Source organism: Saimiri boliviensis, chromosome 12, assembly GCF_048565385.1.
Source record: "Saimiri boliviensis isolate mSaiBol1 chromosome 12, mSaiBol1.pri, whole genome shotgun sequence".
Classification (NCBI taxonomy): Eukaryota; Metazoa; Chordata; class Mammalia; order Primates; family Cebidae; genus Saimiri; species Saimiri boliviensis.
In genome coordinates, this window is record NC_133460.1 from 52,754,787 (window position 1) to 52,770,929 (window position 16,143).

The 16,143-nt window shown below is 41.5% G+C and overlaps 1 protein-coding gene across 12 annotated transcripts in view; it reads right to left on the bottom strand.

Annotated features, from left to right (window-relative positions):
* USP54 (ubiquitin specific peptidase 54) overlaps window positions 1-16,143 on the bottom strand; it is a 144,104-nt gene that overhangs the window by 47,376 nt on the left and 80,585 nt on the right. For all 12 annotated transcript variants that reach the window (XM_074382398.1, XM_074382396.1, XM_074382399.1 and 9 more), the window contains 5 exons: window positions 5,729-5,863; window positions 3,175-3,288; window positions 2,958-3,040; window positions 1,478-1,583; window positions 1,232-1,378 (listed from right to left, as the gene is read on the bottom strand). In XM_074382398.1, coding sequence (XP_074238499.1) covers window positions 1,232-1,378; window positions 1,478-1,583; window positions 2,958-3,040; window positions 3,175-3,288; window positions 5,729-5,863 — 585 coding nt within the window. The remainder of the gene's footprint in view (window positions 1-1,231; window positions 1,379-1,477; window positions 1,584-2,957; window positions 3,041-3,174; window positions 3,289-5,728; window positions 5,864-16,143) is intronic.

Below are 16,143 nucleotides of genomic sequence, written 5' to 3' on the forward strand. Positions count from 1 at the left end.
GGCAGGATCATTGCATACTACAGCCTTGACTTTCTTAAGCGATCCCCTCCACCTCAGCCTCCTGAGTAGCTGGACTACAGGTAGGTGCTGGCAAAAAATGGAGATTTTTATTGTGCACAGCCTATTCAAGTAAGATTCCTTGGGAAAAAGACCTAAACTAAGATCCCAGAAAGTCCATTTATTCTCAATGGTGGTTTAATGACATTAAAAAACAATAACAAAGATTCTCTTTAGTCACAGGATTATCCCAGGGAAAAAACCAGAAGAAAGAAAATCAAAGAGTTACTAGTGTGTCTCTTTTTTTTGAGACAGAGTCTGGCTCTGTCACCCAGGCTAGAGTGCAGTGTATCAATCTTGGCTGACTGCAACCCTCACCTCCCGGGTTCAAGCGATTCTCCTGCCTCAGCCTCCCAAGCAGCTGGATTACAGGTGCCTGTCACCACACCCAGCTGATTTTTGTATTTTTAGTAGAGACAGGGTTTCACTGTGTTGGCCAGGCTGGTCTTGAACTCTTGACCTCAAGATCCACCTGCCTCAGCCTCCCAACGTGCTGGAATTAAAAGCGTGAGCCACCGTGCCCAGTCTCCCAGTGTGTCTCTTGAACTGAAGGAAAATCCTAGCTGTACCTATATTAGGGCATGGAGATGACAAGGGAGGAACCCAGGTCTGAAGTCTTTTTCCCTGTGTATTTCCCTGAATAAAATGTACAGAAAACCACTAAGCTACTAAATTATCTTTGAAGCTGCTTCATTACCTTCTCAACAGACACTGGTTCCATACTGTGAATTTCATATTTTTGGGCTCAGGTCATCAACTTTTAACTCTTTCACCTACCATAGCAGTTCTAGTCAGAAATGCCCCCTCTTTTGACCTTACTGCCTCCCATCGTTGAATACCCTTCCCTACTCTATACTCATATAAACTAACAATGAATAGAACATACAATAACTTTATGAATTACTGGTTTGTTTTTATCAGTAGCTAAGCTCTGCCTATCCTGTCTTTCAAGGCCAAGACATCCCATTTCTTAAAAAATCTTTGCCACCTATAAAAGGAGGTATATGGGCACATATCTGCATGTACATGTATTTGTACACAAATAAACAAGTTTATCTGTCCAAAACATAATACTTGTCATCTAGGACATACCTGTTTGTCTAGTGCTCACTGCTCTTAAGCAACACCAAGACACAAGAACTCAAAATGAGAGATAAAGATAACTAACACGCACATCACCCAGCTTAAGGCAGGTTCCCAGGCTGTGTATAACATCTTCTGCTAAGTCTGAGTGGTCTGAGTCCCATACCAGCCCAATCGTGATGATCTGTGGAGCATTCATCAATACACGGCGAATCCGGATCCTCTCTCCACAGTTGCTCTGAAATACATATATAAGGCTAGTTAAACTTGTTTCCCATTGGCTTTGCTCAGAACGGTTCCCTTTCCCACTCCAAACCCCATCCCTGATTTAACTCACTGGACAGTTCCGCAGATCCCCCATGGTGCTGGCATTCTGCAGCAGCTCACCAAACATGCTTGGTGAAGGTTTCTCTCGTCTTTCCAGCATACAAATAGCCTGATTGCTTCAAGATGGGGAATAAAAGGGGGATGACAGTTTGTACATAGTTACTGCTAAATCAAACATTCAGGTAAATTCTTTTTTTTTTTTTTTTTTTTTTTTTTTTTGAGACGGAGTTTCGCTCTTGTTACCCAGGCTGGAGTGCAATGGCGCGATCTCGGCTCACCGCCACCTCCGCCCCCTGGGCTCAGGCAATTCTCCTGCCTCAGCCTCCTGAGTAGCTGGGATTACAGGCACGCGCCACCATGCCCAGCTAGTTTTTTGTATTTTTAGTAGAGACGGGGTTTCACCATGTTGACCAGGATGGTCTCGATCTCTTGACCTCGTGATCCACCCGCCTCGGCCTCCCAAAGTGCTGGGATTACAGGCTTGAGCCACCGCGCCCGGCCTCAGGTAAATTCTTTACTCACACATTTTACTCTCTTCCTCTGCCCACTATACCAAAGCCCCTGACCAGGCTCAGTGTCCCACAGACATACTGATTGCTTCTACCTGTCCCAAAATCCAAAGCTCATAGAATCCCCATTCCTCCTCCCATTTTACTGGCCAGTACTGAGCCTAAGAAAACGGAAAGGGTGGGAGACGAAAGAAGAAGAACAAAAGTTATTTTTAAATTACTGTTCTGCATTCCTACAATACAGCACAGACTCAGCAATAAGGATATAAAACTATTTGTGTTTGTTGGTGGTGGTGGTGGTGGTTTTTTTGAGAGAGTCTCGCTCTGTCACCCAAGCTGGAGTGCAGTAGCTCAATCTCAGCTCACTGCAACCTCTGCCTCCTGGGTTCAAGGAATTCTCATACCTCAGCTTCCAGAGTAGCTGTGATTACAGGCACATGCCGCCACACTTGACTAATTTTTGACATTTTTAGTAGAGAAAGGGTTTCGTCATGTTGGCCAGGCTGGTCTCAAACCCTTGGTCTCAAGTGATTTGCCCACCTGAGCCTCCCAAAATGCTGGAATTACAGGCATGAGCCACAGTGCCTGGTCAGGATATAAAACTATTTGAATGCCTTCAATTAAAGTCCAATAGGCTGGGAGCAGTGGCTCATGTCTGTAATCTCAGCACTTTGGGAGACCAAGTCAGGCAGATCATTTGAGGTCAGGAGTTCAAGACCAGCCTGATCAACATGGTAAAACCCCATCTCTACTTAAAAAAAAAAAAAAAAAATTAGCTGGGCGTGTACTGTTTGTAGAAGTATCTGAGACAGAGGCAGGAGAATCACTTGACTTGGGGAGTGGAGGTTGCAGTGAGCCAAGACTGTACCACTGTTCTCCAGCCTGGGCAACAAAGCAAGACTCCATCTCAAAAAAAAAAAAAAATGTCCAAACAACTAGAGAAATACCTAAAGGCACAACAGAAAATCCTCTAAGACTCACCAGAGGGAAGTGGTGGAGATATAATGTACCATCTGGATGAAAGGCAGTGGATCAGAAGTGGCACCACAGCTAGTACATACACACTGAGCCAAAGAGAAAAAGGCGAAAACAAGCAACCACAATCAGGAACTGTTGTGGCACCCAGTTAATACCCCACAGCCCAGGATAAACTGTTCCTGAAGAAAAGGTCTAACAAAAGACGGAGATAAGAGTTCACCTGTTCAAACAATGTCATTGCAAACTTCTGATGAGAAATGCAGTGTTGGGCAGTACATATATCTTCTTTGGTTTCATCAGCAATGTGGAAGTGAATTCTCATCAGGAGGTTTTCCTGATAGGGAAAGAACAAAAGCAGTACACCAACAATACTTAACAGACAAGTACATAAATTGGTAAGCAGCTTACCCAGAGAAACAGCAACCCTTCTGGAAGGTAGGAATACTTTGATTTTTTTAACTTTTTAGTTTGAAATAATTATAAATTCACAGCAAGTTTCAAAAATGTGCAGGAGATCCCCTATATTCTTCACCCAGCTTCCTCCAATATTAACATCTTATGTAACTACAGTACAATATCAAAACCAGGAAATGGACATTGATAGAATCCACAGAGCTTATTCAGATTTCATCTGTTTCATATGCATTCGTGTGTGTGTATGAATAAGCTCTATGCCATTTTATCAAGATATAGACCAGTTCCATCACCACAAGGCTCCCTCATGCTACCCATTTACAGCCTTACCCGTCCAGTCCTAATTCCAACCTGTAGTAATCACTGATGTCTTCTCTCATCGCCATCATTTTATTTCAAGAATATTATATAAATGGGATCATATAGCACATAACCTTTTTTTTTTTTTTTTTTTTAGACAGAGTCTAGCTCTGTCACCCAGGCAAGAATGCAGTAGAGCAATCTCAGATCACTGCAACCTCCACCTTTGAGGTTTAAGCGATTCTCATGCCTCAGCCTCCCAGGTAGCTGGGATTACAGGTGTGCACCACCACGCCTGGCTAAGTTTTGTATTTTTAGTAGAGACAGCTTTTCACCATGTTGACCAGGCTGGTCTCAAACTCCTGACCTCAAGTGATCTGCCCACCTTGGCTTCCCAAAGTGCTGGGATTACAGGAGTGAGTTACTGCGCCTGGCCAGCACATAACCTTTTGATACTGCATTTTTCACTTAGCATAATTCTCTTGAGATCTGTCCAAGTTGTGCAAATCAAGTTTCTTTTTATTTTTATAAAATACTTAATACATTGTACTGCTGCATAGTTCTTCATGATATAGAAGTACCATCATTTGTTTAACCGTCTACTCACCGAAGGACATTTGGGTTGTTTCCAGTATTTTACTATTATGAATACAGCTGCTATGAACATTCATAAACAGGTTTTGTTTTAATATAAGTTTTCATTTCTGTGATATACATGTCCAGGAATGTAATTGCTAGATCATATGGTAGTTTACATGTCTAGTTTTTTTTCTCAGAGACTGAATCTCGCTCTGTCTCCCAGGCTGGAGTGCAGTGGTGCAATCTTGGCTCACCGCAACCTCTGCCTCCCAGGTTCAAGTGATTCTCCTGCCTCAGCCTCCTGAGTAGCTGGGATTACAGGCTCATGCCACCATGACCAGCTAATTTTTGTATTTTTAGTAGAGATGAGATATCACCATGTTGGTCAGGCTGGTCTTGAACTCCTGACTTCATTATTGGTCCACCTTGGCCTCCCAAAGTGCTGGGATTACAGCCATGAGCCTGTCTAGCTTTTTAAGAAACTGCCAAACTGTTTTCCAGAGTAGCTATATCATTTTAGATTCCCATCAGCAATATATCAGTGATCCAGTTCCTCAAGAGTACCTCTGATTTGGGCCCACATTTTACCCTGTGATGAGGTATGTATCACTCTCAAATTTTCTTTTCTTTCTTTTTTTTTTTGAGACAAAGTCTCACTGTGTCACCCAGGCTATCGTGCAGTGGCGCAACCTCGGCTCATTGTAACCTCCACCACCCAGGTTCAAGTGCTTCTCCCGTCTTAGCCTCCCAAGTAGCTGGGAATACAGGTGCCTGCCACCACGCCTGGCTAATTTTTGTATTTTTTAGTAGAGACAGAGTTTCACTATGTTGGCCAGGCTGCTCTTGAACTCCTGACCTCGTGATCCACCCGTCTCAGCCTCCCAAAGTGCTGGGATTACAGGCGTGAGCCACTGCACCTAGACTCAAAATTTTCTAAATGGATGTATAGAAAGTCTTTCAAAGGTTGATGGATAGAACACAGAGTTCAGAAGAGCAATGGGTACTGGGGGAAATGTAGCTATCTACATAGCACATCACACTTATGTTAGGGACTCAGTTATTCCCTGATTAATTATCTTTACAAATGGAGGAGTGTGTGATCCCCAGACCAGCAGCATCAGTATTGGCATCACTTAGGAACCTTTTAAATACAGATGTTCTAGGGCCCTTCCACCAGGCCTACTGAATCAGAAGCTCTGAGGGTACAGACCAACAATTTGTATTTTAATGAGCCTTGGATCCTCTGAAGGTGAGAGCTGATGTTTCATTCAATGACAAGCACAAAACCACCAGCTGCCTAAAGGAAAAATAATAACACACTGCTATAACAGAGACATTTTAGATCCTGAAAAATCAAAGAAACTCCTAGTTCTAACGGTAGAAATGGGTGTAACAGTAAATTCCACCATAAAGTAGCCAGTCCCTGATGGAGACCATCAGTAGTCCCACCCCATCAAAGAGGGCCGGAGGCCAGCACTTACAAAGCACTCTGCAGCATCATCCATAATTCCCAGCTGGAAACGTTGTTCATCCTGGAAAGTCTTTGCCAGAGCACTGCGGAGAGTGTCAGATGGAAGCACTTTTTCACTACTACACTGAAACTGGTTAAAGATTCCCTGTAGGGAAGAGGTTAGACAAGAGAAAAAGTGCAATGCTGTTATTAAAGTTCTATACATCCTAGTCTGTCATGCTAGCACCTCCATGATGACAGCTATAAAACCAAATGTGCTTCCCATGGGTTGATATGCTTGCGGTTAGTGATTAAAAATAAAATCGAGAATCAGAATGAAGAGCATGATCTGTGCTAATAAAGATCCTCACTCCTTCATCTGAGTGTGATGCCAAGGACACATTAGGAGAAACCACTGTCATGAATTAATGTAATGCAGTTACTCATTTCCTTTCCTCCAACACAGACAGAAGTAGATAGTTAGATAAAAAGAAAAAAATTACATGTGAATGTATCGACAAATTTTCTGGGGGTTCATCCTACAAATCTTGACACCCTTTCTTTCAAAATTTTCAGCTAATATAAAACTACCAAAAAGTACAAAGAATAATATATCAAAAATCTGTGTGTGTAATACCCAGAAATAAACATTCTATCATATTTACCTTCATCTACAGATAATGCTAAAGTCCTATTTAAGACTGCCCTACTCTCTACCAGCTACTCAGATAATGCTAAAGTCCTATTTAAGACTGCCCTACTCTCTACCAGCTACTCATATCATAAATTTGTTGTATAATCTTCCATTTAATTTAATAGTTTTACATACATATCCCTAAATAATGCATAGGATACTTTTGTGTATATTTGTGGGTTTTTTGTTTGGGTTTCTTGTGTGCGTTTTTTTGAACAGGGTCTTGCTTTGTCACCCAGGCTGGAGAGCAGTGGCATAAGCATGGCTCACTGCAGCCTCAACCTCCTGTCTCAGCCTCCTGAATAAATGGGACTACTGGCATGTACCACCACATGCCGCTAACTTTTTAATTGTTTTGTAAGAGATGGGGTCTCACCATGTTGTCCAGGCTAGTCTCAAACTCCTGGACTCAAGCAATCCTCTCACCTTGGTCTCTAAAAGTGCCGGGATTGCAGACATGAGTCACTTTGCCTAGCCTTATTAGTATTTTTTATGTAAAAAGTATCACACTGAATTTTACTTTTTTTTTTTTTTTAAGACAGAGTCTTGCTATTGCCCAGGCTGAAGTGCAATGGTGCAATCCCGGCTCACTGCAATGTCCACCTCCCAAGTTCAGGTAATTCTCCTGCCTCAGCCTCCTGAGTAGCTGGGACTACAGGTAACTGCCGCCACGGCTGGCTAATTTTTGAATTTTTAGTAGAGACGGGGTTTCACTGTGTTGGCTAGGCTGTTCTTGAATCCCTGACCTCAGGTGATCTACCTGCCTCAGCCTCCCCAAGGGCTGGGATAACAGGCTTGAGCCACCATGCCCAGCCATACTATTCTACTTCTGGTTCACTCTACACCAGTTGGCCCCTTATTTATGGGCCAAACCTACCATGTATGTTCTAAACTCAGGGACTTCACATTTGTTTGAGTTCTATGCCTGGATCATTCTTCCTCTAGATATGTATGGCTCAATCACTTATTTCTTGTGGAGTTTTATCCAAATACTACCTTCTCAATAGAGTACTTCCTGATCACCCTCTTTAAAATTGCAAGCTCCACCCTCCCTTCCCCAAACCCCCAACTCTTACATGTTTTATTTTTTTTTCTCTACAGCACTTATTACTATGTCATACTATATATTTTACTTATTGTCTGACTCCAATCTTGAGAATATGAGGACATAAATTTTTGTCCTTTTATTCTGTGTATGCTCCCAAAAACTAGGACAGTACTGGCATATAACATATAACCAATAACTTTTTTAATCAATCAATTAATCATGTGATGTGGGTAGATCTAAGGGGGAGATATTATTAAATTCTTTATTTTTTAAAACAAATTAAGAATCACTTTAAAAAGCAGAAAACCTCTCTTAAGGTAATATAACAGGTTAGGGCAAAATACGACTAAATTTAGTTCTGCTAATTTCAGGTCAAAATTGTTTTTCTCATTCTGCCCTCTCACTAGCATCTTTCTTCCTCATACATATTGAATATCTACCTCTGCAGCAACTCAAGAACAGATCACTGTGTAACCTGCTATTATGTTCCTACAAATGTCTCCATACGATGTGGAGGAGGCAGTGCCAGTAATACATATTTAGTATTATTTAATAAGCTGTGGGGGAAATCTGTTATAATGACTCCACATTATTTTGGCTCAACCTAGAAATTTATAAACAGGGCCAGGCACGGTGGCTCATGCCTGTAATCCTAGCACTTTGGGAGGCCGAGGTGGGTGGATCACCTGAGGTCAGGAGTTCAAGACCAGCCTGGCCATCATGGTGAAACCTCATCTTTAAAAAAAAAAAAGAAAACGCGGTGGCTCACGCCTGTAATCCCAACACTTTGGGAGGCCGAGACAGATAGATCACGAGGTCAAGAAATCAAGACCGGCCGGGCACGGTGGCTCAAGCCTGTAATCCCAGCACTTTGGGAGGCCGAGGCAGGTGGATCACGAGGTCAAGAGATCGAGACCAGACTGGTCAACACGGTGAAACCCCGTCTCTACTAAAAATACAAAAAAATCAACTGGGCATGGTGGTGCGTGCCTGTAATCCCAGCTACTCAGGAGGCTGAGGTAGGAGAATTGCCTGAATCCAGGAGGCGGAGGTTGCGGTGAACCGAGATCACGCCATTGCACTCCAGCCTGGGTAACAAGAGCGAAACTCTGTCTCAAAAAAAAAAAAAAAAAGAGATCAAGACCATCCTGGTCAACATGGTGAAACCCCGTCTCTACTAAAACTACAAAAATTTGCTGGGCATGGTGGCACATGCCTGTAGTCCCAGCTACTCGGGAGGCTGAGGCAGGAGAATTGCCTGAACCCAGGAGGCGGAGGTTGTGGTGAGCCGAGATCGTGCCATTGCACTCCAGCCTGGGTAACAAGAGCGAAACTCCGTCTCAAAAAAAAAAAAAAAAAAAGAAAAGAAATTTATAAACAAGTCCATTATAAGGTCAGGTAAAAGCAGGGCAGGGCATTCCATAATTTGTTACTGGAAGGGCAAGAATGTCTATCAGTAACCTCTTAAACTATACCAAAGGAGTCCACAGTTAAATAAACTAGGTATTTGTCCAGTGACCCATGGGATTTTGAACCTTTGGAGAAATAAGGAGAAACAAAGGGAAAGCGGAAAAAGCAGTGACTGCTTTTATGAATTGCATAGTGGCCTGACATGATGATTTGTTTAAAGAAGGTCAACCCAGCTTTGTAAAATTTAGTGACCACTATTATATCCCAGCCTGTTGCTCTTCTCAATTGTTACTGGTAAGAAATTATTGTTGATATGGGCTCTATTCCAGAACAAAGAATGAATAAGGTTTAGTCCTTTGTTCAAAAACCAAAATTGCTTCCAAAACAAACCAATAGGAAATTATTTCCAGGACAGTACTATACAAATCTGAAATTTGTAAACTTCAGCCCCTTTAGTCTTCTTCAATTGAATTTCTGAAAGAATTAAGCGCTAATACTCTAGGGCCTCAACTGTTCCTAATGAAATAGCAACTTTCCTATGCATAGCACTAGCTGTATGTCATCTTGAAGAGAATTAAGAAAACAGTTACTCCAAAAAAAGAAAAAAAAAAAATAGTTACTCTAATCACTTTCTGTGTTCTGTGGTTCAGATAACCCTGTTTGAGAAAAGACAGGGCTCCACTCAGCGATGGTATGGTTTAATAGTTAAGAGCCTGGATTCTGGAGCCAAAATGGGTTCCAAATCCCAACAATGATATTTCAGCTATATGATCTTGGGCAAGTTATTTTAACTTCTTTTAGTCCTCAGTTTCTCTTTCCAAAGAGAGTTTAGGCCAGGCACCGTGGCTCACACCTGTAATCCCAGCACTTTGAGAGGCCAAGGCAGGTGGATCACCTGAGGTCAGGAGTTTAGAACCAGCCTGGCCAACATAGTGAAACCCCATCTCTACTAAAAAATACAAAAATTAGCTGGGCGTGGTAGCAAGCACCTGTAATCCCAGCTACTTGGAAGGCTGAGACAGGAGAATTGCTTAAAGCTGGGAAGTGGAGGTTGCAGTGAGTAGAGATTGCACCATTGTACTCCTGGACAACAAGAGCGAAACTCTGTCTCAAAAAAAAAAAAAAAAAAGGAGAGTTTAATAATAGTATTTACACCAGCCTGACCAATATGGTGAAATCTTGTCTCTACTAAAAATATAAAAATTAGCTGGGCATGGTGGCAGGCGCCTGTTGTCCCAGCTACTCGGGAGGCTGAGACAGCAGAATTGCTCGAACCTGCGAGGTGAAGGTTGCAGTGAGCCAAGGTTGTGCCACTGCACAGGGTGAGACTAAATCTCAAAAAGAAAAAAAGTATTTACTGCCTAGGGCTATTTGAGGATTAAATGAGTACACACACACACACACACACACACACACAAGGTATATACCGGCCAGACGTGGTGGGCCACGCCTGTAATCCCAGCACTTTGGGAGGCCGAGTCATGGGGATTACCTAAGGTCAGGAGTTCAAGACCAGCTCAGCCAACATGGTGAAACACCATCTCTACTAAAAATACAAAAATTAGCCAGGTATGCTAGCAGGCACCTGTAATCCCAGCTACTCAAGAGGCTGAGGCAGAGAATTGCTTGAAGCTGGGAGGCAGAGGTTGCAGTGAGCAGAGATCGCACCACTGTACTCCAGCCTAGGTGACAGAGACTCTGTCTCAGGAAATTAAAAAAAAAAAAAAAAAGATATATGTGTATATATCTTAGACTAATCCCTGTCACTGTGATAAGTGCTAAATGTTAGGTATTATTATTCTACTTGGGAGTCATTTCAGGTGGCTAAAGAGCCTGTCCCTGTCCTATGCTGAAAGAAGGGATCTGAGTCAGGTGCTTCTACCTTGAGCTACTTCCTCAGTCTCTGAGATATGGGTAGGAAGAACTACACTTTTTTCTGTCATCTATTGTTTCTCCCATTCAAAGGAGGCATATTTCCCATGACCTAGATAACAAGGGTTTCAGTAGAGAAAGGGAAAGGTCTTAAGATCAGAGCTCTGACTGCTCCCAGAGTGAGTCTGTAACAATAGATCTGGCTCCTCAGTTAGCGGTATCAACATATCCATGATATAATCTTTTCTCACCTCTTAGTTACAGGCATCCTTCCTCATACACACTGAGAATCTGAATGCATTCAGAATGGCCTCTGACTACAATTTCCTTATTCTCTTTTTTTAATTATTATTGTCAGTCTTGCTCTGCTATTGTTAGGAAGAAGCAAGTATATTAGGGATAAAGTAGACTGAGCCCGCCCAGCACGCATCTGTGGAGCTCTGGAAGAAGCTATAGCACAAAGACCCTCTGTTAGAAAAGCACACTAACCTCTGTGTGTGCCTCTCACATGAGCACAGGGGCTGGTATGGGTCTCCTCCCGTTCCCTTTTTTACCCTCCTCCCACCTTTCCCAGAGGGAGATCCTGTTCACACCAAAGAAAGCCAAGAACATTTAGTTCAGCAGTAAGAACAGGTGGCAGCACCAATAAGGAACAAAAACTGGTATTCTTCCAATTGCTGAGTTCTATGACAGCCAGGGAGAAAGGGCAGGAAGAATCAAAAACCAGGATTCACTTTTCCCTGAGGGGTCCCTGATGGTTTCATTTCAACAGGTAGAGAAAACCCATCTTTGAGTTTCTCTCTGCTCTTCTTCACAGGGTGAAACCAAAGAGTTCTTCCCTTTCATTCTCAAGGGAAGGCAAATCACTTTTTGTCTGTTAACTAGTTTCTTGGATGCAGGACAACACAACAAGACTTTAATGACTAAAAGCAGGTGCTTCCCCACCCACCTCTCTTGATCAAGTAGCAAACAATTCTATCCACATGAGCACATAATTATTTGGATTAGCAAAAATCATGTAAATAAGATAGAAGTGCCATAAAAACAGAAAGTCTTTATGCTTTGGCATCTACGAATGTAGCTGTTGCCTAAGTATTTTTCCCCTTTCTTCTCTTTAAGTGGAGAACAGCTGTTTATTTCTCTCTCAGGATTTCCTAGCCTTATATCTAAAAGAAGTCATGAGTAGAGAAGGTGAGGATTAAGGAGAAAGGTTGTCACTAATTTTGGTGATTTTTGAGCTCAAGGTCTTTGGAAAGTGCTCCAGTAAGCAGCCCAATTCATCCCTGCAATACCTGCTGCAAAGGCGTGACAAACTTTATACCCTGCCATTAACTCAATTCTTAGGGTTTCCCTTCTTTATCTGGGCTTCCCAAATCACTCATTATTTTGGCTCTCATAATCACTATTTTTGCTATATCTCCTGGGTATCATAGAACTTAATTGGCCAGTCTAGCTTCTTTGTAAATACTACCCTCTGTAAGTAAGGTAAGGGAGCTACTCACAGACTACTGGAAAAGAGAACATTCATTCGGTTTTGTGTGTTCAAAAGACCATTGAAAGTTCTATTTCAAGAGGGGAAAAACATTTTGCCCTTTTGGCACCCAATTACAATAACACAGGATTTTAGCACTTTATTGTAGAAAATTTCAAACATACAAGAGTAGACAGAATAGCTCAATCAACTCCCTGTGGCCAATCTTATTTCATCTATACCACCCACCCACTTAACCTACTCTCAGATCATTTTGAAACAAGTGCCAAACATTTTTCATTTGTAAATATTTCAGAATATATCTCTAAAAAAAAAAAAAACTTTTTCTCTAAAACATAACCATAAGGCTGGGCACAGTGGCTCACACCTAATAATCCCAGCACTTTGGGAGGATGGCTTAAAGCCAAGAGTTTGAGACCAACCTGGGCAACAAGGCAAGACCTTGTCTCTACAATAAAAAAAATTAACTAGATGTGGCATGCACCTGTAGTCTCAGCTACACAGTTGGCTGAGGTGGGGAAGATAAATGTTTAAGCCCAAGAGTTCAGTGAGCTATAACTGTATCACTTCACTTCGGCCTGGGCGACAGAGCAAGCCCCTGTCTCAAATAAATAGCCATAATATCATATCACACGCACCCCAAAAAGTATTAATAATTTATTAATATCATCACATATGTAATTTAATACAAACTCTTGATCTAACTTTGGGGCGGGGAGAGGAGAGTAGCTAGTTTCTCCTGTGGGATTCTCTTAACCATATAGCTACCTTCTGAACTCTCTGATTAGAAAAGCACCTACACATCCTTTACCAGTCCTTTTAAATTAAAGTCAATTATCAATACCGTATCACCCCATGACTTTAAGGCCTTATTTGCATTATGTTCATAACAATATTTTGGACTTGCAATGGTGAAGTTAAAGACCATCATAAGCTACATATCACACTCTTTCCTGCTACCACCTATGAAAAATAGAGGCACTCACATATGCACAAAGACAAACACAGAAAACAGGAACACCAAGACTTCAAGACAAGGGACAGAGAGACACAGAGACAGATATGGGCCAAATTCATCAGAGAATGATACTGCTTTTAGTATGAAATAATAAACTAATGTTCAAGTTTTATAAAATATAATAGTCAATTTACTAATTTTTGCCAAGATCAAAACTGCAAGACTCTTATAAATTACCAACAGTATTCAAATCAAATTTTGAGAATCAATACATAACCATTTACCCCACAGGAAAAATTGAAAGGGGAGAGGAAGACCCTTCTGGATATGCACAAGATTTTGAGATTGTCTGAACTGTAAGATCTGCCATAAATTCTGGCAAAGAATCATCATGATTCACTATATGTTTCCTTGCAGTCACACCCCTCCTATTTGAACATCATAATATAATTCTGAATTCCAAATTTTAAAAAAAGATGAAGAATTCATTTTATTCTATTCAAGTTTTACTAATGGATAAATTAGCTGAAAATATTTAAACCAGTCACAGCCTAATAGGAACTTAAAACTAAGGAAGGATAATCAAAGGACCACACAAATATTCTCATATTCATGCATATGTGACCAAAACAAGGAAGTTAAACTCAAGTAGATGATATCTGGATTAGACATAAGGACATACTTCTTCTGTGAGAGCTATGTATTACCAGCTAAAATTTCTAGAGAATATACTAGTAATCTAATTTCCTGGTTTAAACAATCAGTTCAGAATAATGAGTTTTCTCTTCTCTGATAGTGGCTGAGACTAAAGAACAATGAAGAACCTTCCATTACTAAAATCTGCAAAAGAAAGGAATGGATTAATAATGAACAATGAGTGATTTTTTGTATCATTTTATTCTCTGTGCTTACGTTTGAGTATATAATAGAGAAACAGGCATAAGGCATAACTTGAAAAATACTAGGCCAGGTGCAGTGGCTCATGTAATTCCAGCACTTTGTGGGAGGCGAGGCAAGTGGATCATGAGGTCAAGAGACTGAGACCATCCTGGCTAACATGGTGAAACTCCGTCTTTACTAAAAATACAAATAATTAGCCAGGTATGGTGTCACACACTTGTAGTTCCAGTTACTCAGAAGGCTGAGGCAGGAGAATCACTAGAACCCAGCAGGTGGAGGTTGCAGTGAGCTGAGATTGCACCACTGTACTCCAGCCTGGCGACAGAGCAAGACTCTGTCTCAAAGAAAAAAGAAAAGCAAAGAAAGAAAAATCCTAGAGATTTATTCCTTGAATTCTCAAATTTTCCCCCAATTAACAAATGAACAACTACGAGCAGACACATAACCTTCGTGCCCCATCAGAACAATCTAACTGCTCTCCACATACAGACATTACAGGATACCTTATGCACAAAATTCTATTTCCTCCTCACCCACCACCTACCAGCACCATTCCCAGGCTTTTATGCCTCATACTAGCATTCTTAAAAGAAAAATCACTAATTGAGAAGATTTGTTTAACCAATCAATGCACATTCTGCTTTGCCTATAACAAAAAACACTCTGTCCTACATCCTGGCACTGCAAAGCCTCTAGCACAATCCCTGGAAGAACAAAATCTTTGTGTCACATTCAATACAGAGGACGGATTTCCTCTCCTAAACAGAGATGAATAAATAAGCCAACACCAAAGTCAAGTCATACCCTGAGTGTAAGATTAGATTCAATGTGAATAATAAATAAGACCTCTGAGCTATAAGCATAACAGCAATTTAAGTCAGAAAAAATATTTTAGTGAAATGAGACAGAATAAATTTGGGGCTTTTGAGGGGATGTGGTACACAAACTTCTTCGATTTTTTTTTTTTTTTGAGATGGAGTCTCTCTCTGTCACCCAGGCTAGAGTGCAGTGGTGCAATCTCAGCTCACTGCAACCTCTGCCTCCCAGGTTCAAGCGATTTTCCTGCCTCAGCCTCCTGAGTAGCCACCACACCAGCTAATTTTTGTATTTTTAGTAGAGACGGGGGTTTCACCATGTTGGCCAGGATGGTCTCAATCTTTTCACCTCGTGATCCACCCGCCTCAGCCTTCCAAAATGCTGGTACTACAGGTGTGAGCCACGTTGCCCGACCTAATTTTTGCATTTTTAGTAGAGATGGGGTTTCACCTTGTTAACCAGGATGGTCTCCATCTCCTGATCTAGTGATCGCCTGCCTCAGCTTCTCAAAATGCTGAGATATAGGTGTGAGGCCCTGCACCCAGCCTTCAATTTTTAAGTCAGAATTGACAGGTATCATAGTCCAAAGTAAGCAGAATGACACACTGACACAATATCTTTTCAGTGAAAGGTGTAATGAGTAACTTGCATGCAGGATTTTGAGGCTGAATTTACTGTAGGGACTTAGAATCAAGTAATACAGAAAAAAACCAGTACATTTTACAGAACCAAAATAAATGGATCATAAATACTATGTTGAAGATGACAAGACACAGAAATAATGACAGATTTCCATGTAACAGAGGATAAAAATAAAAATATTAAAGACGTGAACCAGCCGGGCGCGGTGGCTCAAGCCTGTAATCCCAGCACTTTGGGAGGCCGAGGCGGGTGGATCACAAGGTCGAGAGATCGAGACCAACCTGGTCAACATGGTGAAACCCCGTCTCTACTAAAAATACAAAAAATTAGCTGGGCATGGTGGCTTGTGCCTGTAATCCCAGCTACTCAGGAGGCTGAGGCAGGAGAATTGCCTGAACCCAGGAGGCAGAGGTTGCGGTGAGCCGAGATCACGCCATTGCACTCCAGCCTGGGTAACAAGAGCGAAACTCCGAAAAAAAAAAAAAAAAAAAAAAAAAGACGTGAACCAAAAGGTCTTTACATAAGGCCAACACCAAGTGTGTTTTAGGAATTGGTGCAAGGTAAAGCATATAATGGAGAAAGAACAGGAATATATATATATATATTTGTAAAAA